At 54.5% G+C, this 25,970-nt stretch overlaps 1 protein-coding gene across 1 annotated transcript; it reads left to right on the plus strand.

Moving 5' to 3' along the window:
• Positions 1-222: 222 nt before the first annotated feature.
• LOC144934281 (synaptotagmin-15-like) lies at positions 223-20,297 on the plus strand. The gene is made up of 8 exons (XM_078859960.1): positions 223-307; positions 2,926-3,223; positions 8,987-9,171; positions 11,446-11,789; positions 13,421-13,594; positions 18,044-18,164; positions 19,262-19,450; positions 20,097-20,297. The coding sequence occupies exons 1-8, from the start codon at positions 223-225 to the stop codon at positions 20,231-20,233; spliced, it is 1,533 nt and encodes a 510-aa protein (XP_078716086.1). The 3' UTR covers positions 20,234-20,297.
• Positions 20,298-25,970: the final 5,673 nt, after the last annotated feature.

Here is a 25,970-nt window from a genome sequence, read left to right on the forward strand (position 1 = left end):
GGGGGGGGGCGAACGTTTAGCCGAGTCAATAAACACAGCTGGGCGGCAGCGTCGCGAGCACTCCAGGCACGCATCGTCACGCGCAGAGGAACGCGCAGAGACACTCGCCCGGACCAAACAGCAGAGACGAGAGCCACGGGTCTTCTTCATCCGAGCTGCGAGGATTCATGTCAGGTACAGACCCCTCCCCACTCACCCACCCACCACGTGTGGCGAGACGCGATGATCCGAAGGGCCACGCGCACGGCACGAACAGCAGCCTCCCAGGTGCCCGTGCCGTGCGCTGCTGCGTTCACCACGTCCCTGGGTGCGCTCTTCTCGTGGATTCCGACGAGACCGGCGGTGAGCGGAGAGTCAACGCAAGAGCTTCACAGCGCATGGGACTCGTCCCAGTATAAGTAAAGATTGTGATTCAGGTGAACTCAGACCCGGGGGCAAGGCTGGACAGAGACAGCGAGTCGAATCGTCGCCTCTGGATTGCAAGTCCGGCGTGCGAACCACTCACACACGCCGCAGTCGCCTGCTGCGGTTGTGTGAGTGTTGGGTTTGCCGTCCTCTCCCGCTCACCTCCGATTCGCACGGTTGGCTACGTACGGTGCGAAACAAGTTCAACGCACACGCACAATGACACAATGACAAAGATCCCCCGTGTAGCCTTGACAGACTGTAGGTGCAAGTGCTGTTAGCGAGCATCTATGAAAGCCGGCACGGCACACGAGGGGATGGGTGGCCATTACCACGCCCGGCCGCCTTTGTCTCCCGAGTGACGATGTTTACACATCGCACCAGGTACTCATTTAAGGCTGAGTCGACCTAGGGGAGGCCCAGGACCGGTTCAGATAATCGTCACTGGTGACGGCCGTGAGCGGGAATCGAACCCGGGCCGCCAGGTTTGTAGCGCAGCGCGCTAACCGCTGCACTATCTCTCTGAGTCGTCCTTTCTCTGAGTCGTCCTCTGAGTCGCTCCCTCTCTGTGAGTCGTCCTCTCTGTGAGTCGTCCTCTCTGAGTCGTCCTCTCTGAGTCGTCCTCTCTCTGAGTCGTCCTCTCTCTGAATCGTCCTCTCTCTGAGTCGTCCTCTCTCTGAGTCGTCCTCTCTCTGAGTCGTCCTATCTGAGTCGTCCTCTCTCTGAGTCGTCCTCTCTCTCTGAGTCGTCCTCTCTCTGAGTCGTCCTCTCTCTGAGTCGTCCTATCTGAGTCGTCCTCTCTCTGAGTCGTCCTCTCTCTCTGAGTCGTCCTCTCTCTGAGTCGTCCCCTCTCTCTCTACAAGAGCGACGAGTGGATGCCGTGCTTCGGCGGAGCAGTATGGATGTTGATCTTCTTTCGCACCGTACGTAGCCAACCGTGCTCATCGGATTTTGCTGCAAGGTCGACAACATATTACAAAGTTGGCATCATCATCGTCATTGACATCAGTACAACTATATCGAACTATAACTTTATTTTATCTACAAGTTCCACAAGGTATGCGTGTGCGCTAACTCCCCCCCCCAGCCCCACGCCACCTTCGTGTCCTCGGCTACGAAGGGGAACACCGCAGCGACGTCCATCGCTCGGGCATTGCCAGACCCCCTCTCCTCCCCTCGCGATTGATGTTACAGACGCTGCGAGTCGCCACTTGACGCGATATTCGGGCGTGGCTCGCCGGCTCCAGGGATCGAACCCCATCGCTGTGCAACAACGCGGTTGAGTGGCTAAATCGCTCGATGGTTAATCTTCAAGATGCCAGAACCCAGGATCTCGTGTTCGTGGTATAGTGAACCCGACAATTCACGTCACTGGTAGTATCGGACATCATGATCGGATAAGGTAAACAGTCCGCAGTAATTAGTGATAACTTATCATGATGTATTGTAATGATAATGTATAGTCTTTTGTTAACCGACTGATCGATGAAGTCCTCCACCCGCTCCAAGTTGGTCATGGGGATTGTTTGACCACACTTCGCTGGTCCAGTGAATTGTGGTGATTTTAGGGACAGGGCCGCTTCAGATGTAACTCGCCACTGATGTTAGCCGTGGCCGGGAATCGAACTCAAGGTCGTGAGGTTCAAAGCACAGTGCGCTAACCACTGTGCCACCGCTCCATAGATCCACGGCTATTTATGGGCACAATCCGTTTAACGGAATCCGCACGAAGAGAAAATGACGCAAGAGGTCCGACTGACGAATTTAAGCTTCTTGTAACTCGTTTATTGTAATGTATTATGTTGTTGACGTTACAATCAATGCACGGTTTTGCATTGTTCACGGTGATATTGAACAGATTAGCTAAATTATATAAACTCAAATAAAGCCACCACCGTCACTTCCACCACTACAACTGCCGCTACTGCCCCGTGTAGCCTCAACACGTGTTTTGGGCCAAGTGCTGCCAGCGATCACCTATGAAGGCGGGCATGGAACACAAGTGGTTAGATGGCCAATACCACGCCCGGCCGCCTTTGTCTCCCCAGTACTGATGTTTACACACCGCATCAGGTACTCATTTAAGGCTGAGTCAACCCAAGGGAGGGCTCCGGACCGATTAGAATATTCACCACTGTTGTTGGTCGTGAGCCTAACCACTACACCGCTCCCCATCACCACTACCATCACAACCACCACGACCACCACCACCACCACATCCACTACCACCACCCCCACTTTAAAAAAACACAACCGTCACCCCCACCTCCACCACCACCACATCCACCACCACATCCACCGCCACCACACCTTCACGAACACCACCGCCACCACCACCACCACCACAACCACCACATCCACCACCACGACCACCACATCCACTGCCTCCTCTCCCACCTTCACGAACACCACCGCCACCACAACCACCACCACCACCACCACAACCACCACCACCACAACCACCACCACCACCGCTCCATACCTCTCCCCGCCTCGACCTCTCCCCGGACCGGGCAGCAGGATCGAGCGAGCCAAGCGGGTGGTGGTCAACTCGCACGGGAGGCAGCAGCAGCAACAACAACAGCAGCAACAACAGCAGCTGCTGCTGCTGCTACGCGGCGCTCCCGCTGCTGGGCCCCGCGTCGCGCTACGAGGAGCTGGACGAGAGGGGGTCGCCGCGGGGCACCGCCGTGATTCTCCGGGCCCCCTCGGCCCCTACGAGCGGGGACGCCGCGACTCCCGTGATGACCACGAGCAGCAGCAGCAGCGGCGGCGGCAGCGGCAGTAACGGGAGGCCGCGTCCGGCCCCCGACTCGCAGTGAGAGGGCCCCGGGCGCACTCCCCCCGCACTCTCCCCGCACTCGCAACCCAACTCGCCCGCACGAGTTCTGTCGCAACGCATTCGCCATCTCGCCACCACCACCACCACCGCCGCCCACGATTCGATGGCCGTGGCTTTCATGTCTCGCCGAATCATTTTCCGCCTTTTCCGACTGTAATGTTGAACTTCTTTCGCACCGTACGTAGCCGACCGCGATATTGCGGAGGTTATAGAAGTGGAGGCACCCGACTGGTAGTAGCTGCGGTCACAGCGCGATGTCTTACTGGATGAACCTCGAAATGAGTACGTGGCGCGGTGTGTAAAGACATCGCCCACCGGGGGAGACAAAGGCGGTCGGGCGTGGTGTTGGCCACCCACCCCCTCGTGTACCACACCGGCCTTCATAGGTGCTCGCTAACAAAACTTGCCCCAACAGCCTGTTAAGGCTATACGGGGCAGCTTTTGTTGTTTGTATGCCGGGTGGGGAGTTATTTGTCCGTGTCGCCGACCGGGCTGTAATTACGCCCCCTTCAAGACAACGTTTTGTGAGCCGCAAGACAATGCCTGGGGTGGCAGGAGTAGACTTCAGTGTTTGTAGGTGGCATTGCTCAAAGCAATTGATCAGCGTATCTCAAGCTTAAATTCCAGCGATGAAACCCATTTTATAGTTATTGAGAAAGTCCCCGTCTCGCGCAATATAAAACAACATCAGCAGTCCATCAGCCGAGCGGCCTTCTTCACCAATATTTCTCGGCACTGTATATTTCAGCAGGCTGGTTTCATGGCGAGATGTTAACTACCTCGGATGGTGTACAGGAGGTCGTGGGTTCGATCCCGACTCTGCCGCCGCCTATATATTTGAATGTTGCAGGTCCTCCCCGTGTTCGCGTGGATTTTTCTCCAAATTTTAGAATCAACAACACGCGTTAAGAGTATTTGGCTGCTATACATTCCCACATGACGATACGCCCACTTCGTTGAGCTGTCATCTGTGATGGCCTACGTCAGTAGGCCTTAACTCGTAAAATACAAAACACATGTTTGATAGTTCAGTTGAGACTTATCTGATTTTCATCAGCACGGAGCGGCCAGCAAAAACAAATTCCTGACGAGTTTCCGTATATAATTTGGCAAGAGTGTTTGCATTTCCTCCCAGGGATGAAATGCAACGTCTGCGTCTCACATAGTTAATGGATTGACTCAAGGCAAGATAGGATCGAGGCACCCCGTGGCATTTGTTCAACCAGGCCACACCTCGCTGATAACCCTCAGCACAGTCGAAACCCAGCCAACATTCCCCCATTCCATTCACGTCCGTGTACAATCAACAAGCTGTGACTAAACTAAAACTAAACTATTTTAAGTATTTTATTTCACCAGGTGAGGCCAACTGAGCTATATAGTTATTTTGTCAGAAGCGACCTGGCCACAAATGATAGTTCAACGAAGTGGGCTTACCATCACGTGGAAGTTTCTCACGGCCGAATACTACTCGTTGGTTTTTTCGGTAAAGTCACATAGATAGAAACAATTATAATAGAACACGACGTTTCGATCGCAACACAAGCAATCGTCTTCAGGTGAAAAAACACAGCAGGCGGACTGCTGAGGCAGGAATAATTGTAGCGAGAGAGCTACTGCAGCCAAAGGTTATATAGGTTTGTGGTGGGCACAACCCAAGGGTAAGTGGGCGGGGCCAGCGATGGAATTTGCAAGTCAATGTAAGATCGCAGAGCTAGGCACACCTCAGCTAATCCGAGGGGGGAGGGAGGGGAGGGGCTGCCGTAACGGGCGAGAGGGTGGGGGTGAAATTCAAAGAGGGGACAAGGTGAGAGAGAAAAAAAGAAAAATGATCTAACTTAGCAAACTTAGCAACGTAATGAGAGTGGGCCAACACAACAGTTAACACTTTACCTGGTTGATAAACGTCCTTCCAAAGATTGCTACATTTTGCATCCAAATACTCTCAACGAGTGATGTCGATTTTAAATGCGGAGCGAAAATCCCGAGGACCCGGAGAAAAATCCACACGACCACGGAGAGAGAGACATGCAAACTCCAAATATACAGGCGGCGTGAGGGTCGGGATCGAACTAACGACCTCCTTGTCCACGTGTTGAGGTAGTTGATATCTTGCCGCTGTGTCACCCAGTGAACGCTGAACACGTTGGTGTGTACACTATCGTGAACCCGACAGTGTACAGCACTTTGCCAATCCACTGCTGGATGAATGCCTCCCCGTACCGAAGTTGGTCCATGGGGATTGTTCGGCCACACTTGGCCACGCTGGTCAGCGCGGGTTGGCGGAGGTGGTGGGAGACGAGGACTGGTTCAGACATTACTCGCCACTGACGATATCCGTGTCTGGCAATCGATGGAACCGAGGTCGCAGGGTTCATAGCGCAGTGCGCTCACCGCTGCGCCACCACTCCACCTGCAACGCGCACGATGCCCGAGTTTCACTGCGCGTGCCATTCTCGGGAATTCGTCTCTCACTCGATGTTGTCCGGAACGCTGTAGGCTGGCTTGGGGGCAGGGATCATTAGCGTAAGGCACTAACACTACGCCCATCCTAAGTAATGCTCAAGAACTCAACACATTTGTCAGTAACACGACCTTACAGCACACACACACAATGTTGTCTCCCGTCCAACCGCATAGCAGCATGTCGAGTGAATTCAAACCACATAGAGCGACTTATGGTGGACATATGTGAGCCGCATATACACAGCGCGGAATCACAAACCGATCCCGCACAGAGCCAGGCAACCCTGCGCTCGACTAAACTGGATTCGAATTAGCGACGTTCATTTCGCCCAAGATGACAGTATTACGCAGTCCCCACCTCCTTAGCCTGCTATCCGTGCTTCTCTTGAAGCCTCTCCCCTCCCCTCCCCTCGCCCCGCCACTCCTTCCCGTCCCTCCCCTCGAGCCCTTTCGTGATCCCCAAGCACCCCTCGATCGCTGCTGTCACTCATTCCTTAATTCTTGCAGCACGCCCCCCGTCAACTACATCATTACATTCGGAGTCCCTGCGCTGTAAGCTACGCCATTGGGTGCCTTGAGTGAAGGCGCTCGATATAAACATCGACAATTACATTCGGTTTATAGGTGACACGAGAACACGTGACGTGTGCTTGAATGTACGTTGAACTTCTTACGCGCCGTACGTAGCCAACTGCGCCAATCGGAGGTGCGCGGGAAGGACAACAAACGAAACATGAAGAGCAGTTCTAAAATAAATTAATTTTCAATCTAGATTAATTTAAAAGTGCGTAACTCCCCGTGGCTTCCTAACATCGGAAGGAAGAGCGTTCCAGACGGCCACGCGAAGCGCATCTAAAACGCAGCGCGATGCGGTGACCGTTTTGTCCGACGGCTCGCAGCCAAAAGCCCCCGCTGCTGGTGCTGCGAAGATGACCAGAGTTGGCTTGATGATGGTTTATGCTCCATGACAGGTGGGGGTCTACAGAGAGAGAGTTGGGGCTACTGCCTCCCACCCAGAGAGACAGACAGAGATGGACTGGCGATTGTGGGGCCCTCCCTGATCGAGCCACAGCTCGAGTTGTCACAAACAGGACAGGAAGAGAGAGACACTCGCAGGAACGGGGACAGGAAATGTCTCGGCTTAAATCTCAGGAACCCCGGGGTCGGGAGAGACGCTGTCATCTTGAGAGGATCATTTGTACTATTATTATTATGGATTACAATTGTACTGTTCGTGATGCTGCGTTCGCAGTGGTGCATGAGTTAACAAAACAACAACACGTGCAACATCTCAGCAAACTGCTCAATAACACTTCCCTAAAAGAGGGAAAACTAAAAATCGTGCGTAACAAGCGACCGTTCCCCGCACAATCCGTGAATCCCGTGAAGACAACTCAATGGCCACGAAGATGAAATGCGGCGAGATGAACTTGGCGGTGGCTAGGAGATGTTAACTACCTCGCTTGGTATACAGGAGGTCGTGGGTTCGATCCCGACCCTGACGCCTGCTGTATATTTGGAGTTTGCACGTCTCTCTCTATCCCCGCGTGGATTTTTTTTCTTCGGGTCATTCGGTTTTCCCCTCCACATTTACAATCAACATCGCGCGTTTAGAGCGTTTGGCTGCTATAAATGGCAACGTGATGATAAGCCAACATCGTTGAGCTATCATGTGTGATAGCCAGGTCGCTTCTGAAAAAATATCTCGCAAGCTTGGTGGGCCTTACCTGGTAAAAAATAAAATAATAGTTTAGTTTAGATTCACGAGTGGCACAAGGTGGTGGGAGTAACTAGAGCCACTAGCCACGTGGGCTGCAGGCTGCCCGTCTCTCCCGAGTCACCAACAACCTGCACACTGACGAGTCTCAGTAGCGTGCGGTGGGGCGGGGGGTAGAGGAACTCGTCGGCTCGCTCTCTCGTTCTCTGTCGACATTCGCAAAAAAATCCAACACCCGTGGTGGGAATCCCTCGCTCAATGAAATCCACAAACCGCGCTCGCGTCAAAGCGACCTGCGCCGATCCGTGAAGAGTTTTACGCATTCGCGTTGCCTTCGCGACCCTTGGTACCCTGCGATCAGCACGGTAGGGTGCGAAAGAAGTTCAACACATGCGTACGTACGTACAGACCTCGTTCAGAAAACGCTAACGGTGCATTTCAGGATACGTTTCACGCGGTAGCGTGGGATTATCGGACTCCTTTTGTATTTGTTCGACTAAAAAAAAGAGTCGGAAAAAAAGAAAGAGCGAGACGGAGAGCCAGCGAGCGAGCGAGAGAGAACCGGTAAATTCTTACAGCAAACACGAGGCACCGATGCGTGCGAGATGTCTCGTTGTGCGCTCGGCCACGACGCGCCGAGACAACAGCTGGCACGAGCGCAGCACGCGGGTCGCGCTCGATGCGTCTCAACAATCTCGAGCAAACATTCTTGACGTGCTGCTGCCTCCATGCCGCTCCTCGCCCCCCACCCACCCACCCGGCTCTCTCTCTCTCTGCCAAGCTCCTACCTCCCTCACCCTCATCGCCCTCACCACCCCCCTCTCCCTCCCTCTCCTCCTCCCCCTCCTCCACCGACATTTGCCATGCCCAATGTCACTCGTCGCTGCGCGAGAACGCCCCTTTAGGAAATAACGACAGATCGCAATAATAACACCGCTTCATCTGGCCACCGGCTAAGCACGGAGTCACACGGCACGGCCCGCGCGCCCTTTCCATACCTCGCGCGCTCAACACTGCACACACACACACTCACCCACATTCACTCACTCACGCTCACCCACCCACAAAATCACGCTCACTCACTCATTCACACACTCACTCGCGCTCACCCACACACACATTCACGCTCACCCATTAACACACACTCACCCATCGACACATTCGCTCACACCCTCGCTCACACCGTCGCTCGTACACCCACCCACGCACACCACACACACACTGCACACTCACTCACCCGCACGTACACGCACCGCTCGCACACTCACCCACCAACACACCCACCCACACACTCACCCACCCACCCACACACTCACTCACCCACAAACTCACACACCCACACACTCACCCACCCACACACTCACCCACCCACACACTCACCGACCCACACACACAACCACCCACCCACCCACCCACACACACACCCAACCACACACTCATCCACCCACACACTCACTCACCCACACACTCACCCACCCAACCACCCAAACCACTCACCCCGAGGCGTTGCGAACTGCGGGAATAACGGGAGCCGGGCGCGCGTGGCTCTATGACAGCGGCTCCATGGAGCGGCCGATCCCGTTCGTGGTGCCGCCGAGAAGGGAGGCTGGAGGCGCGGGAGAGGTTCGCGCCCAGGAGCGGGGGTTGCCCGCGGGGGGAGGAGGAGGAGGAGGGGGAGCAGGGGGAGGATTTGACCCCGGCGGTGTGGAGCCAAGGAGGGCATTCGGCTACCGGCCGCGAGGTGCGTGCAGCGGTCTCCCTGCGTGTCTCTGTGTCTTGTCGTGTGTGTGTGTGTGTCCCTGCGTGTCTCTGTGTCTTGTCGTGTGTGCGTGTCCCTGCGTGTCTCTGTGTCTTGTCGTGTGTCCCTGCGTGTCTCTGTGTCTTGTCGTGTATATGTGTGTGTCCCTGCGTGTCTCTGTGCCTTGTTGTGTGTGCGTGTCCCTGCGTGTCTCTGTCTTGTCGTGTGTATGTGTGTCCCTGCGTGTCTCTGTGTCTTGTCGTGTGTGTGTGTGTCCCATCGTGTCTATGCGTCTTGTTGTGTGTGCGTGTATCCCTGCGTGTCTATGTGTCGACTCAGCCTTAAATGAGTACCTGGTGCGGTGTGTAAACATCGCCACTAGGGAGACAAAGGCGATCGGGCGTGGAGCTGGCCACCCACCCCATTGTGTACCGTTCCGGCCTTAATAGGTGCTCGCTAACAGCACTTGCCCCTACAGTCTGTTAAGGCTATACAGGGGATCTTTGTCTTTGTTGTCTATGTGTCTTGTTGTGTGTGTGTGTGCGTGTATCCCTGCATGTCTATGTGTCTTGTTGTGTGTGCGTGTATCCCTGCGTGTCTATGTGTCTTGTTGTGTGTGCGTGTGCGTGTATCCCTGCGTGTCTATGTGTCTTGTTGTCCCTCTCTCTCTCTTTCTGTCTCCATGCGTGTCTCTGTGGTTTTGTCTCTGCGAGTCTATCGCTGTCTGTTTGCCCTCCCTTGGTGTCTTCGTGTCTCTCCGTGTCTATTTCTGGAGCTCTCTGTGTCTGCCTCTGTGTGTCTAGAGCTCGTTCTCTCCGTCACTATCAACTTGTCTCTTTCTCTCTGTGTGTTTACGTATCATCGCAGTATTTCTCGTCATTATATCTCCGTGTGGATTGCTGCGTTTTGCAACTCTTCGTTGCTTAGACCAGGAATACAATTGTTTTTTTTTATTAAATAAAATAATGCTCGTAATAATTAATCAGTGTGGTTGGGTAACACCGTACGCGTTTATAGCTCTTGCACAATGCCGACGCATCGATCGTGCAAATTCCACGACGCATCGCTCAGGGTTTCACGTTCGTTCGTTCCGCGAGAAATCGCGGCCACGTTGTGGCGATGCCGAGTGGCCGGGCCACGTGTTGTGGTGATGCCGAGTGGCCGGGCCACGTGCCAACAAGGAGCGGTGGCGATTGCGATGCCGAGTCTCGGATTTTGTCGGAAAAGTCGACCAGAGAGAATAAGTAAAAAAGAAACTATTTTTTTTCTATTTCAGCAGGTAAGGCCCACCGAGCTATGTAATTCCTTTTCAGAAGCGATCTGGCCACAGATGATAGCCCGACGAAGTGGCTCATCGTCGCGTGGAAATTCATAGCAGCCAAATACTCTAAACGCGTGATTTTTAACGTGGAGGGGAAAACCGGAGAACCCGGAGAAAAATCCACGCGACCACGGAGAGAGCGATACGCAAACTCAAAATATACAGCAGGCGTCAGGGTTGGGATCGAACCTACGACCTCCTGCGTACCAGGCGAGATATTTAACATCTCTTAGCCACCGTGGCGCCCCAGCTCAAGCATTCGGTAAATCACGTGACTTCCGCGTGACCACCCCCGACTCCAAATCGCTCCCTTCTATCTGCAGATCTCTGATCTCTAAATCATCTCAAGCCTCCGGGAAATCACGTGATCAATGTTCGGTCGCCCCACCCCCCGCCCCCCACTCCAAATCCATCGTTTGGTGTGTCACGGTCTGAACAAAACGTGCCAATGAGCAACAGCTTCAGCGCCGCCGGTGTGTTGGAGAGCAAACCCGCAACACCTATAACTCGAGCATTTAACAAATTGGTAGATCTTGTTCACGCGACTAACCTTCCTAATTGGCTGTGTCGCGTGGAGGCGGTGCGTTTACAACACCCCACCCCACCCCCACCAAAAGTAACTTCATAACGAACACAATGTATAGCCACAGCCGAGGCGCTAAATGAAAACGAGTCTCTTTCCAAATAAACGAGCATCAATCTTGATTCGAAGCTTTCGTGACTGCAGGAATCCATACTCTTTTGTTATTTCGGTAAAGTCACGTAGGTAGAAAAATAAAAAAATAATATATCCACTGCTGGATTATTTTTTCCGCCTGAGGACGACCGCGTGTGTTGCGATCGAAACATCGTGACATATTATTTAAATTTTGTTTAATTTTTCTACCTACGTGACTTCACCGAAAGAACCAAAGAGTATAAACGAACATCGTCACCCCCCCCCCTCCCCAACTTAGAGAGCTTCGCGCTGGGCTCCATAAACCCCGAGCTGTACGGCTCGACGGGCGACGAGGAGGGCGAGTGGGAGCACGCGGCTGGCCCGAGCGGTCCCGACACTCCGCGCCTTTGCTTCTCGCTCCACTACGAGCTCGCCTCTGAGCGCCTCCACGTGACGCTGCTGAAGGGACGCAACCTGTGGCTGCCGGGGGGGGTGGTCCGCCGCGCGGCACCACGCGACGCTGAGGAGGTGGGAGACCCCCTGGTCAAGGTTTTCCTCCTGCCCGACGAGAGGAGGCACGTGCAGTCCAAGGTCCGGCGCAAGACGGCGCACCCCACCTTCAACGAGACGTTCGTCTTCCAGGTGACGACGACGAAGGCGACGATGATGATGACGACGACGATGGTGATGACGATGAAGACGACGACGATGATGAAGACGACAATGACGACGATGATAAAGACGACAATGACGACGATGATAAAGACGACGACGATGATGATGACGACGACAATGATGACGATGATGATGAAGACAACGACAATGATGACGAAGACGATGATGATGGTTGATTTATTTCTGTGTTAGTGCGCTTGTGGCTACCCTGTTGCACCGAGTGTCTGCCTGTGATCGAGCGCTGTGGTGGCAGCAGCGACTTGTTCGGAACAATGTGGTACATGCAGCAAGTGTGAACTAATCTCCATCTGTTTCATCTGTATGGGATAGAGTGTTTGCCCTCCCCACGTGTGTAGGTTTTCTTCCCACACCGTGTAAACACCCATCATTTCATTGTACGTGCGTACATATGTTGCACTTCGTTCAATCCGCACGTAGCCAACCGCGCTCATTGGAGATGCAGGAAATACGCTGACAACACCCTTACATGTAGAGGACCGCAGAGCTTGGGCAATTGTTGGCGCCGGCTCACCGCGGCGAAATTCGCCACACCCCGCTTGTTGTCTGTGGTTCCTCCTCGCACTGCCGAGTTATCTCTGTCTCTCTCTCACTCTGTCTCTCTCTCTCACTCTGTCTCTCTCTCTCTGTATGTCTCTCTCTCAACAGCAGTTGCATTGTATACTTTTAAAATCAATGATGATGATCAAAAACCTGCATTGATACGATGATGATAATTATCAGCTGCAGAAGTAGCATGCATAATCATCAGCGGTATGATCATTAGCAGAAGCAGCAGTAGCATCATCATCACCTCCATCAAAACCGCCACTACCGTTATCACCAATTTATCCTGCATGATTATTACAACCACCACTAACATCATCATCGTTAACAACACTATCACGCATCATAGCCATCATCATCAGCAGCAATATGAGCTCCAGCACAACCAACATTAGCAGCAGCCGCAGTATCACCATCAGCATCGCTATTACCACCACCATCATCATCAACAACAACACAACTCTCATCCACCACCATCATCAACACGCGTGTGCGTGCAGACTGGCGTCACAATCGACCCGCCCCGATAGCCACAGATTGCTACGTTCCGCGACCTCCCGCGGCGCTCCGCTCCCTCCTCACCACGGCGCGAATCGCCCTCGCGAGTGCGCTGAGACGCCACGATCCAGCAGCGGGCCGGCGTGCCGTGTCATGACACCGTCAGCCACGGCAACCACGGCAGCCACGGCCAATCCACCGCTGGATGAAGGCCTCCTCTGCCTAGCCGCAGCCCCCTCCCCCCGCATAGCTACCCAACACGATCCTGCGACCACGGTCAACACGGGTCCTGGGCTTCCTCTAGGTCAACTCAGCCTCACGTGAATACCTGGGAGCGATGTGCAGACATCGCCGCTGTGGGGGAGGGGGATGGAGACAAAGGCGGCCGTGCGTGGTGTTGTCCACCCACCCCGTCGTGAACTGCGCCGTCAACCTTCATAGCCGCCACTGCTACTCCCTAGCAGCACTTGCCCCGGGAGAATCCATCGAAGGCTATACGGGGGTGTGGTGGGGGGCTGTGTCGTTGTCCCTTGCAGGTGTCCCACGGGAGTCTGAGCGAGCGGACGCTGCGCCTCTCGGCCCTGGCCGTGGACGTGCACAGGAAGCACCGCGCGCTCGGCCACGCACTCATCCCCATGCGCGCGCACGCGCAGAGGTGCACGCGCGCGCGCCTCGTGCTGTGGCGCGAGCTCGACGCAGACGCGCTCGAGGTACCGCCACCACCAACACCACCACCACCACGACTACCACCACCACCACCACCACCACGACCACCACCACCACAACAGGGCGCACACAGACAACGATCCACTACCCCCCTCCCTCCTCCTGCTCGCCGTGTCGCCTTGAGGAGCGTGTTACGAGTCGTGCGTATGCAGGGCAATGTGCTTGTGTGCTGGCCACGACAAGAAGGCTTCAGGAGAGAGAGAGAGGGGTTGTGTCGTCTTGTTGATCTTCCTTTGATGGAGCGCAGGCCACAGTGGCTTTACTAGCTGGCCAATGGACTGAACACTGCCCATACACTGAACACTGCCCATACACTGAACACTGCCCATAGACTGAACACTGCCCATACACTGAACACTGCCCGTACACTGAACACTGCCCATAGACTGAACACTGCCCATACACTGAACACTGCCCATACACTGAACGCTGCCCATACACTGAACGCTGCCCGTACACTGAACACTGCCCATAGACTGAACGCTGCCCATACACTGAACATTGCCCGTACACTGAACACTGCCCGTACACTGAACACTGCCCATACACTGAACGCTGCCCATACACCGAACACTGCCCGTACACTGAACACTGCCCGTACACTGAACACTGCCCGTACACTGAACACTGCCCATACACTGAACGCTGCCCATACACCGAACACTGCCCGTACACTGAACACTGCCCGTACACTGAACACTGCCCGTACACTGAACACTGCCCGTACACTGAACACTGCCCATACACTGAACACTGCCCGTACACTGAACACTGCCCATACACTGAACACTGCCCGTACACTGAACGCTGCCCATACACTGAACGCTGCCCATACACCGAACACTGCCCGTACACCGAACGCTGCCCGTACACTGAACGCTGCCCATACACCGAACACTGCCCGTACACTGAACACTGCCCGTACACTGAACACTGCCCATACACTGAACGCTGCCCGTACACCGAACGCTGCCCATAGACTGAACATTGCCCGTACACTAAACTTTCCCATACACTGAACACTGCCCATAGACTGAACATTGCCCATAGACCCCATGTATCTCTCCGAGTCTCTATGTATCTCTATGTGTCTATGGGTTTACTATGTGGTCGATAGTTTGTGTTGCACGGTCACAATCGCACGCACTACTGTGGCTTGCATCTTGAATTTCCCATTCATGAAGTTGTTGATGTTCTGAAAGCGGTTGATGGTTCCACCACCGGTGTCTTCGAGGAGGAATGTCAAAGCCAGGAGGTGCGATGACGTTTGAGTCACGAATGAGATATTTTTTTTACTATTTATATTTTACCAGGTAAGGCCCATTGAGCGATATAGAAGCAACTTTGCCACAAAGGATAGCTCAACGAAGCAGCTTATCACGTGCAAATGTAAAGCAAGCCAAATACTCTAAACGCATGTTTCGAAATGTGGAGGGTAAAACCGGAGGACTCGGAGAAAATTCCACGCGACCACGGCGAGAATACGCAATCCCAGGTGAGGCCCAGGACCGGTTCAAATAATCGTCACCGGTGTTGGCCGTGAGTGGGAATCGAACTCCGGTTCGCCAGGTTCGTAGCGCAGCACGGTAACCGCTGAAACACCGCTGCCCATTATAAATAGACAGCAGGCAACAGGATTGGGATCGAACCCACGACCTCCTGTATACCAGGCGAGGTAGTTAACATCTCGTCACCTCGGCGCCCTTTTTATAGACGTCTGCACGAGCACTGCAAATGTTGTTCTCGCGAGCACCTCTCGAACTCAGATCGCCGCCGGATTCGTAGTGCACCAACCGCCACGCTACAGACACATTGCCTCCTCATCTGCAAGTGCCTGGACGATGTTGCCATTCGTCCTGACCGTGCGGAGTAGGGGCAGCGGAGTGGCGTTGATGGCATGGGCCCTGGTCCAAGGAATGGAATGCCACCCCCTCTCTCACCCTGCCCCCTCCTTTCATATTTGTAGCCCGGCACCCGCCCCCCCCCCGCACCCCCCTCTGGCCCGCACGCCTCTGTGCAGTTGCACCACCTGCGCACTCGATAGCGACGCCACTCGGGAGGCGGGGGGGGCTGCTCAACACAGGCCTCTCAGGCACAATTGGCAGCAGTAGGCAATGCTGGCTTCACTCGTACTGATGAGTTGCAATTGCGCTGAACCCTTTGGTTGGGCTTATGCCGCAAGCTACGTTACGCAAGATGCCGCTGCTCTCGGCTCTCGAGCTGTGGTTGTTGCAAGGCCGTTGCAGGGGCATGGCAAGTTTGGTTGGCGATGATATCTCGCCATGCGCGGAGACGTTCGTCCTGAGATTCCGGTTGTGTTGCGCTTGAAGTCGCCGTCCCAGCACGCAATATGTAAACCAACATTATTATTATCTCGTCGTGCAGTCAAGCAAGATTGTTGGAGGAAGTGTTGTTAGCAAGCACCTGTCAAGGCAAGAGTGGGTGGTTTGATGTGGCCAACACCACGCCTTTGTCTCCCTGTCCCTGGTGGTAACGTGTTTAAAAAACACATTGCACCAGGTACTCATTGAAGGCTAAGTCGACCTTAGAGGAGATTAGCAGTCCTGAAATTGCTCCTACCAGCTCCTGAAATTGACCCCAGCCGGTGATCGAACCCAGGCAGGGAGTAATCCCACCCGGCACACAACATCCAGTATACCTTTCAGGCTGGCTGCGGTTGCTAGTCACGTGCTCCCTTCCGCAATCGACTTGGGCAATCTTGAGCTTGTAAGGCCTGCATATATACCCACGGCACATGCAAATATCACCCGCATGTTTGCACGTTCTGCGAGTGAGCACCTCTTCAAGGTCGGCACGGCACACGAGCGGGTGGGTGGCCAACACCACGCCTGGCCGTCTTTATCTCCCAAGTGGCGATGTTTATACACCACGACGGGTACTAATTTGAGGCCGAGTCGGCCTAGGGAAGGCCCACACCAGTGTAGTTGGTTCTACAGAGGAATACACTTTAACTTGGAGGCAACACGTTTATGACACGGCCCTAAGAGGGCTACTACTTAAACGTTACAACGGGTTAACTAGACCCCAACAGGGTAACTACATAACCGGGCCAGTCAGTAACACACTGCCTGACCCACGATGCCGCACGTGACGACCGGAGACCGAATATCGAAGAGACGTAGCACCGACGGGTTCCATTCCAACAGACAGCCGCGATTGCTCTCGGGACCTCCCCTTTATGCTCCCGAGCGTGGCCTCGCTCCGCCCTCGGCCACGCCCCCTTCTGGATCTCACCAAAAGGTTCTCGACCCAGCACCACGTGTCCCTCAAGCCACCCTTTGGGGCCCCTCGCTACCCTGTTCTGATCACGTGCCCTCTCGGGGTCACCCAGACTGCCACGTCCTCACTTGCCCTCTCTCTGACCGTCACCAGAACCATGCCCTCTAGGGCCCGCTTACATGCCATACCTACTCTGGTGCCAGAGAGAGAGGCTCAAGATGCAGAGTTCCAGTCTTGTGACAGTGACTGGCGTTAACCACCATAGTGACTCCATTAAACGTCACTCCACCAGTACTCGCCATTCGCCACTCAGTGACGGTGACGTCACTACGGTGCTTGTGCCAGGCCAGGTGCACTTTGAGGCCACGTGAAGTGTTCAAGGCTCGCTGACAGGTCACGGGACAGAATCAGGTGCCATGGGTTGACTGAGATGACGAGCAGACATTTTATCCGCTCGGTGCTCCACTCGTGAGCGTCGTTTCCCTTCCCTCCGTTGTTGTTGGAGGGCGACTGCCTCCAACTACCCAGTAGCATCCTTCACGAGCCTCCTCCACAGAGCCCGATCTTGACACTGCTTGTACCAGTCGTCGGCAAGTCCATTCAGCTTCACATCCTCCCGTACCGCATCAGCTCCATCTATTCTCCAGCCCGTGTCGTGCCTGTTTAGCCCCTTATATGCGGCCAAACAGAAGCTGCTTGTGCATGTTGTGGTGGGGCATGCGGGCTACATGACCTCGGCAGCGCAGGCTTGCCTGCCAGAGGAGCTCACTAATGGGAATGTTTTCAGATCTTTCAAGGATTTGTATTTGTAAGGCGCATACATAAATACAAAATCCCCCGTATAACCTTACAACAGACTGTAGGAGCAAGTGCTGTTAGCGATTACCGATGAAGGCCGGCACGGCACACGAGGGGGTGGGTGGCCAGCACAACGCCTGGCCCCCTTTGTCTCACCAGTGGCGATGTTTACACACCGCATCAGGTACTCATTTGTGGCTAAGTAGACCTAGGGGAGGCCCAGGACCGGTTCATATAATCGTCACTGGTTTTGGCCTTGAGCGGGATTCGAACTCGGGTTGCCAGGTTCGTAGCGCAGCGCGGTAACCGCTGCACCACTGCTCCCCATTATACACACAGACACACACACACGTGCACACACGGTGTCACTCACTGCCCGCTACCTTGCGCTTCAGCCCAGCTCGGAGCACGGGGACCTGCACTTCTCTCTGAGCTACAACGCCTACCTGAGCCGCCTCACCGTGGTCGTGCTCCGGGCCAAAGGTCTGCGCTTCCACGGGGACAGCTCGGAGCTCGGTGCGTCCCGTCAGCATCATGAGCAGTAGCAAAAACATCATCATCGGCCAAATCATCAACAGCAAAATGACCGTTTGGCATGGGCAGCACAATCATCATGATCCACAAAATTGTAATCGGCAAAATCGTCATCGGCAGCAAAATCACCATTGGCAAAATCATCAGCAGAAAAATCATCAACAAAATCATTCCGCTGCTGCTACTGCTGCACGTTCGTAGCCATCCACACTGATTGCAAACTAAACAATTTTATTTTATTTTACCAGGTAAGGACCACTGTGCGAGAGAGATATTTTTTTAGAAGCGACCTGGATAACACAAATGATAGCTCAACGAAGTGGCTTATCGTCACGTGGAAAATTTAAAGCAGCCAAATATTCCCAAACGATTGTAAATTCTAAATATGAACGGAAAAAAACCTAGAGGACCCGGCCAAAAATCCATGCGACCACGGGGAGAGAGACACTGCACAATCCAAATATGCAGCAGATGTCAGGGTAGGGATCGAACCCACGACCTCCTGCATACCAGGCGAGGTAGTTAACATCTCCTAGCCACCACGGCACCTAAAAGCCTCGCCTCTCTCGCCCGGCTCTCGAGCGACACCGATCTTGGCAGAGTCCCGCACAGCCGCGGTCACGTGAATGAACGCACGCATTGCCAATTTGCACAACAGAACGATAACAATCTACCTCTCTGTCACCATCTCCACCATCAGCAGCAAACTTCATTCCCCCGCACCTCCGATCGGCGTGTTTGGCTACATACACTGCGAAATAAGTTCAACATTCTTCATCATCATCATAAGTAACCATCATCGCTGACCTATATCAGGACTCGGGGTCCCTTTTCCTCGCTAAGTACCGATTAGGATTTTCAAACACCGACGAAGCGCACCGTTTGGCCATCCAGAGGTACGTCACTCACCATGACCGATGATATCGAAACGTATGACCGCGTGAGAGACGCCATCAGCTTGGAGAATGTGCGCATACATCAGAGTGGTCGATCGTGACTGCTGCCGATTGATGATGACGACGATGATGACGACGGCGATGACGACGATGACGATGATGGCGATTGCCACGTGCGGACAGACGTGCACGTGCGGGCGACGCTGCTCAACCAGAACCAGCGCGTGCGCGACAAGGGCACGGGGCGCGCGCGCGGCTGCCCGAGCCCCCTCTACAACGAGACGCTCAGCTTTCCCCTGCCGCCCTCCAACCTCGACTCCTCGAGCCTGAGCCTCTGCGTGCTGCAGACGGGCACCGGCGCGGGAGACGGAGGTGAGAGCTTCGCTCCATCTCCCGAGTGGTTGCTGGTGATAAAAGAGAAAGACCCCCCCCATCCCCGTGTAGCATTAACAGACTGTTGGGGCTGTTAGCGAGTAGCACCTATGAAGGCCGGCACGGCACACGAGGGGGTGGGTGGCAAGCACCGCACCGCACCGCACCACACCAGCCACTCATTTGAGTTCAACTCGCAGAGGCCCAGAACCAGTTCAAATAATCGTCGTGTTGGCGGTGAGCGGGAATCGAACTCGAGTGTCCGGGTTGGTAGGGCAGCGTGCTAACAGTAGATAGCTAGCGGTGACATCACCACGGCGCTTGTGCCAGGCTAGGTACACCCTGAGGTCACTTGAAGTGTCGAAGGCTGGCTGCTGGCAGGAGGCCACGACACAGACCCAGGTGCTGTGAGTTTGACAGACATCAAAGACAAAGATCCCCCGTGTAGCCTTAACAGACTGTAGGGGCAAATGCTGTTAGCGACCACCTATGAAGGCCGGCACGGTACACGAGGGGGTGGATGACAAGGACCACGCCCAGACCGCCTTTGTTTCCCCAGTGGCGATGTTTAAGCGCAGCAGCAGGTACTCATTAAAAAAAAAAGTTCGGTAAAATTGTGGTAATGCCGCTGTTGTCTCGCTCGCAGGTGAACTGACTCTGGGCCGCGTGGTGGTGGGGCCCTTCATGTACGCGCGGGGGCGGGGCCTGGAGCACTGGGAGGAGATGATCGCCAAGCCCAAGGAGATGGTCAAGAGGTGGCATGCGCTCAGCCCCGACTCCTAGCGCCGCCCCGTCGCCGAGGTGACAGAGCAGCAGCGGCAGCAGTGACAGCAGCAGCGGCAGCAGCAGCAGCGGCGGCGGCAGCAGCAGCAGCGGCGGCAGCGCCAACCGTGAGGAACGGCACCCACTCGCGAAACCGACCGCAAGACAATCGTCGGCGGCGTGAAATCGATCCGTGGACACCACCCACACCCGCAACAGCACCGGAACTCACGAACTCCGCCGCTCCCCCCACCCCCCCATACGCAAGACACGACCCATCACGGCGATGACAATCAGCGGACTGCCCTCAGGTCCTCGTGGCACTGCCAACCACCCCCACCCGGGTGGTGCCGGGTGGCATCCGCCCTGATGCAAGGAATGGAATGGTGACCCCCCCTACTCCCCACCTTGTCTCCCCCCCCACCCTGTCCCTCTCCCCCCCACCCTGTCCATCTCGTCTCCCCCCCCCCCCCCACCTCTCTTCGTAGCACGGCGCCTGGGCCTCCTCAGTGCAGTTGCACCACCTGCACACTCGATAGCCACGCCGCTGAAAACGATCTCAGACGTCAATTTTGGTGGTGCCCTCCTTTGATTTTATCAGCCCCTTCCCCCCACAAAAAACGGGCTGTTTCGTAAAGGATTTTTCAAATCGAGTGTGGCCCCTTGTCACGCCCGAGAAGACCACGCTGGGTCTGCCGTTTGCACGCAGCGTGGGGGTCACGGCTGCTGCGTGGTGTGGCGTCACGGCTGCTGCGTGGCGCGACGCTCAGTCCAAGGCCGAAGAAGCAGCAGGGACTTCTTCACTAATTCCGGCAGATTGCCCGAGGAAGCTGGTTGTTGTCATCGCCAGCGAAACGTCACAGTACTCGGATTGCGAACGCTGTGGGTTGTACTCTCCCAACACACCGGTGTGCTGAAGTAGTAATGTGATTGGCACGTTTCGTTTACCTGACAAGCCTTACTGATTGGCTGGTGTTTAGAATTAGCATCATAATGAGGCACGGATGGGTTCCTCGATGACAGACGTAATGCGTGTGACGCACAATCGTCGCCATCATCGTGATTACTCCAAATCCTGACCTCAAATCTCTCCCCTCCCTCCCCGTGTCCCCCATGCGTGGTTATGGTGCTCCCATTAACACGTCCAATAGGGTGGGTCCCAATAGGTGGTCCAATAGGGTGGTCCAATAGGGTGGGTCCTAATTGGGTGGGGTCCAATAGGGTTGTCCAATCGGGTGGTCCAATAAGATGGGTCCCAATAGGGACTGCGTTGTGAGTGATGTATGAACGCGCGCTTTTCCAGTGGCGCACACCTCGAACGTCCCGTCGTGTTTCACGAACTTCATTGTGCTCGACTTTATTGTACACGACATCATACTGTGAATAAAAGCAACGTGAGAAAGAAAAAAATGAAAGTTTAAAGAAACTGATTTTGGAGTGGTCGAGACTAATGATGGAGCGACAGGCAAAGGATGGGAAACTCGCCCGTGAAGAGGAGCGATGGTAGTTAACATCTCGCCACCGTGGCTAGATGTTAACTACCTCGCCTGGTATACAGGAGGTCGTGGGTTTGATCCCGACCTTGACGCCTGCTGTATGTTTGAAATTTGCGTGTCTCTTTCCCCGTGTTCACGTGGATTTTTCTCAGGGTTCTCCGCTTTTTTCCCGTCACATTTAGAATAAAAATCACGCGTTTAGAGTATCTGGCTGCTACTCTAAATTTCCACGTGATGATAAAGCCACTTTGTTGAACGATCATTTGTGGCCTGGTGGCTCAGTGGGAGAGCAGATTTCACGCGCGCTCAGATTGATAAAGCACCGGGCGGCCACGCGAGCGACAGAGTGTGTAGGGTGTCGCTAACGCGCGGATTATTGCTCGGGCTCTGTGGCTGCTCAGCCACGAGACTGAACCCAGATCCCTGCCTGCAGATGAGATGCACGAAGTGACAAATTGTTCGATATGGAAATATATATAAATACTAGCGGTTAGTACTACCCAGCGTTGCTAGGGCGAAAAAGGCAAACACACATGTAGTTACACACGCAAATCGACTGACATGCACAGAGTTACACGCACAAATTGACTCACACATACATACATAGACTGAACAACAACCGCCATTCGCCACTAAGTGGCGGTGACGTCACGACAGCGCTTGTGCCAGGCTATGTGCACCTTGAGGCCACGTGAAGTGTCGAACGCCCGCTGGCAGGAGGTCATGGGGTAAACTCAGATGTGACAGGTCGACTGACTGAGACGACTGGCTGATGCACCACCTGTGGCCCCTTACTGTGCCAACTTTCTGTGCTTTAGCCACCCGGCGCTCCGCTCGTTGTTGTGAGCATCGCTCCTCCGCCCTCCGTTGTTGTTGGAGGGTGACTGCCTCCAACTGCCCAGTAGCGTCCTTCAGGAGCTTCCTCCACAGAGGTCAATCTTGACATGGCTGGTAGCAGTCATCCGCAAGTGGACTCAGCTCCAAGTCCTACTGTACCACATAACTCCATGTCTTCTGTTTAGGCATGCGGTGGCTGGCCATGCGGGCTACATGACTCAGGAAACGCAGCCTTGCCTGCCGGAGGTCACCGATGGAAATTGGTCCACATCTTTCAAGGATTTGTGAGCTCCTCACACAATGAAGCCAGGTTAAACCCAGGATGGATCGTAGGCAGGCCATCCTAAATGTTTCTAACCGACGAAGATGTTCCATTAGGGGGGTCCAAGTTTCACAAGCGTAGAGTTCGGAGGGAATGACCGTGGCTGAGAAGACCTGAAGCTTCGTATGGAGTGATAGAGCAGGTAGCTTCCACACAGCGTTACGCAGCCAATGAAAAGATAATGCAGCTCGACTTATTTGGAGTGAGACCTTTGCTGTTAAACCGGAGCCGGTCATTAGCACACTGGCAAGGTATGGGAAACTGTCCACTGTCTCGACAACAGCCCCATCAACAATTGGGAGTTGTGGGGGTGGAGTGTCCGATGGTACAAAATAGGCAGGCAGGTGCTTAGTTTTGGTGGGGCTCATGGTAAGGCCCCACCTCTTAGTGGCAAGCTCCAGGTTCAGCAGCAGTGAGCAGCAATCACCAAAGCATCTGCATACATAACATGGTTGAGCAATAGGGAGCCATCCCTTGACCGCACCCGGGCATCGATCAGCCTCCCATTGTATCTGTACCATATGGTAATTCCTCCGGTACAGCCATTGAAGGCTTCACGAACTACGTGGTCAAAATATATGTTAAATAATGTGTGAGCCAGAGGATATCCCAGTCACACCCCAAGGTGAAGAGGGAACGGCTCTGACTGACAGCCACGTAGTTTGACGCGGGGCCGCTCACCATCATGAAGGTCCTTAAGGATCGTGAGCAAAGGGCGAGGGACTCAGAAAGCACGAGGAACCCAGAGCCCAGGCCTACTGATGGTATCATAGGCCTTGAGCAGGTCAATAAAGCACACAGATGGACTAAGATGCACACATGGACCTACAGACACGCGAAAAAATGGACTTACACTGACTAACATGGAGGCATGCACACACAGCGACTAACACACACGCACATGGACTGAGACACACACACACATATCGACTCACACACAAACACATCGACTCACACACACATATGGACTCACACACACATAGACATCCACTTGAGATACACACACATGGAGTTACACAAACATATCAACGTACACACATACAGCGACTCACACACAGACATACGCGGACTCACACACATTGACGTAAACACACATATATACTTACACACACACACATATCGACTAAGACACACACACATGGACATACACACACATACATAGACTGACCCATACATTGCCCTACACACACATACACATGTCGTGAGTTCCAGGGAGACTCACGACGGAGTCGAGGCACACTCTTTTATTAAACTCAAGGACAGTACAATACTTGAGGGGGTAACGGCCCCTTCACCCGTACTAGATGAGAAACCACCCCTAGCACTAATTCCCCTGTCCTGTTCCCAGTCCTCCTCTAATAGTGCTACGGGAGGCTGTCTGATCCGGCCCTGGTAAGCACGGATCCCGGCACCCAGCTAAGTCGGCCTTGCTCTTACAAGAGCAGAGGTCCGGAAGCTCTCGGGGCCGCGCCGCTGGCTTGCCCAGCTCGGCCCTGACAAGGGCAGCGAGACAGGGGAGTCCCAGGGCCTATTCTGCCGGTCTTCAGACTTCACTGGTAAGCTTCTTCCACACTGGCCCCGAGCTCTCTGGCTCCCCGCCTTTTATAGGGATTCTCTCCGAGGGGCGGGGTTATGGGGAATCACAGAGCCCCCATGGCCCCCCAGTGGTTAACGGATGCGGACGTGGGTGTAGACACCCGTGTGTGGGTGCAGACACCCTTGTGTTTTCTGTCCGCCTTTCTCCCCGTAATAACCCCTACATCACCCCCCCTTGTACAGCCCGCAGCCGTCCCGGCTCAAACAAACCCCTCAAAAACCAACAATAAAGACTTAACACAGTCAACATGTGTGTGCCCCGTAACAATAACAAGAGTAACAACAATCGACGGTCCCCTATAAATACCCCAGCCCCAACATGCAACATATGTACAGAGTGTGGTTCCCCACCCCCACCCAACAAAAAAATTAAAAAAAGGTGAGCGAGCCCTCCAGCAGCGGAACACGCGCGGGAAGCAACTCACAACCACCGGCGCGTCTTGGCGCGTGTCTGTGCAGCGGGCCCGTCACAAGGGCCCGACCCGGTAGGGCCGGCGGCAGGTGTTGAAAATGCAGGTGCACGGCCCTCCGGCTTCTTGGACGAGCCAGCGCCGACCCCCTCGGGGGAGGCTGGCGGCCGAGAGGGCGTCAGTCCTTGGGCCCCTGAAGACGGAACAGTTAGCAGCGGATCAGAGGCTGGCGGCGACCCCGCCCTCCAGGAGTCAGTGGACCCTCCACATGTTCGGCCATAGTCATGAGAGGAAGCATGTGGCGCAAAGAACGCTTCAACCGTGAAGGGTGTACGAACCACCGACGCTTCCCCCATTTAATGCGAACACATTGGGGCTGCATAACCTGCACAATTTCCATGGCACCCGGGCGACAGAGCGTAGCCACGCTCTGTCGCCCGGGTGCCATTCGTGCGTGTGTGACCGGCGCGATCGCAACCTTTCATTAGCCTTCTGGCGAGAGTCAGAGTTTTGCATAGCCGCCTCCCGTGCCTCAGCCGACTTGAGGATATTAAATTTAACATGGTCCGCCAATTTGGACTTAGCGTGTGGTGTGGCAATTTTCAGCTGGGTCGCAACAGGCGGGTCAACTTCGCGGCCATACATTTAAAAAAATGGCGAGAATCCGGTCGCCACGTGAGGAGCCATCCTGTAAGCTGCCAGAACTCCCGGAATCTGAAGGTCCCAATCGGTTTGGGACTCAGATACCTGGTGTGACAGCATGGACATAAGAGTCCTATGCAGGCGTTCTACCATCCAATCCGTTTGTGGGTGGTAAGGGGATGTACGAATTTTCTTCGTACCAAGAAGCTCACACACCTCGTGTAAAAGGGAACTAGTGAAATTCTTTCCCTGATCGGTCAACAACCGTTCCGGAGCGCCCTTGTCGAGGACATAGCCCTGGACAAAAGCCTCCGCAATGGCTGCTGCCGACTGGTTGGCGAGGGGCCAAGCCATAGGCCATCGCGTGAAATATTCCACGCCAACCAGTAGGTACTTATTACCCCTAGGTGTGGAAGGAAACGGCCCCAAAATATCAAGAGCGACAAGCTCATTAA

The sequence above is a fragment of the Lampetra fluviatilis genome, chromosome 9 (genome assembly GCF_964198595.1).
Source record: "Lampetra fluviatilis chromosome 9, kcLamFluv1.1, whole genome shotgun sequence".
Taxonomy (NCBI): domain Eukaryota; kingdom Metazoa; phylum Chordata; class Hyperoartia; order Petromyzontiformes; family Petromyzontidae; genus Lampetra; species Lampetra fluviatilis.

Coding starts and splice junctions, on each gene's coding strand:
- LOC144934281 (XM_078859960.1), top strand. CDS start 223: ATGATCCGAAGGGCCACGCGCACGGCACGAACAGCAGCCTCCCAGGTG. Junction 11,790..13,420: donor ACGAGACGTTCGTCTTCCAG/GTGACGACGACG, acceptor TGTCCCTTGCAG/GTGTCCCACGGGAGTCTGAG. Junction 19,451..20,096: donor CACCGGCGCGGGAGACGGAG/GTGAGAGCTTCG, acceptor TCTCGCTCGCAG/GTGAACTGACTCTGGGCCGC.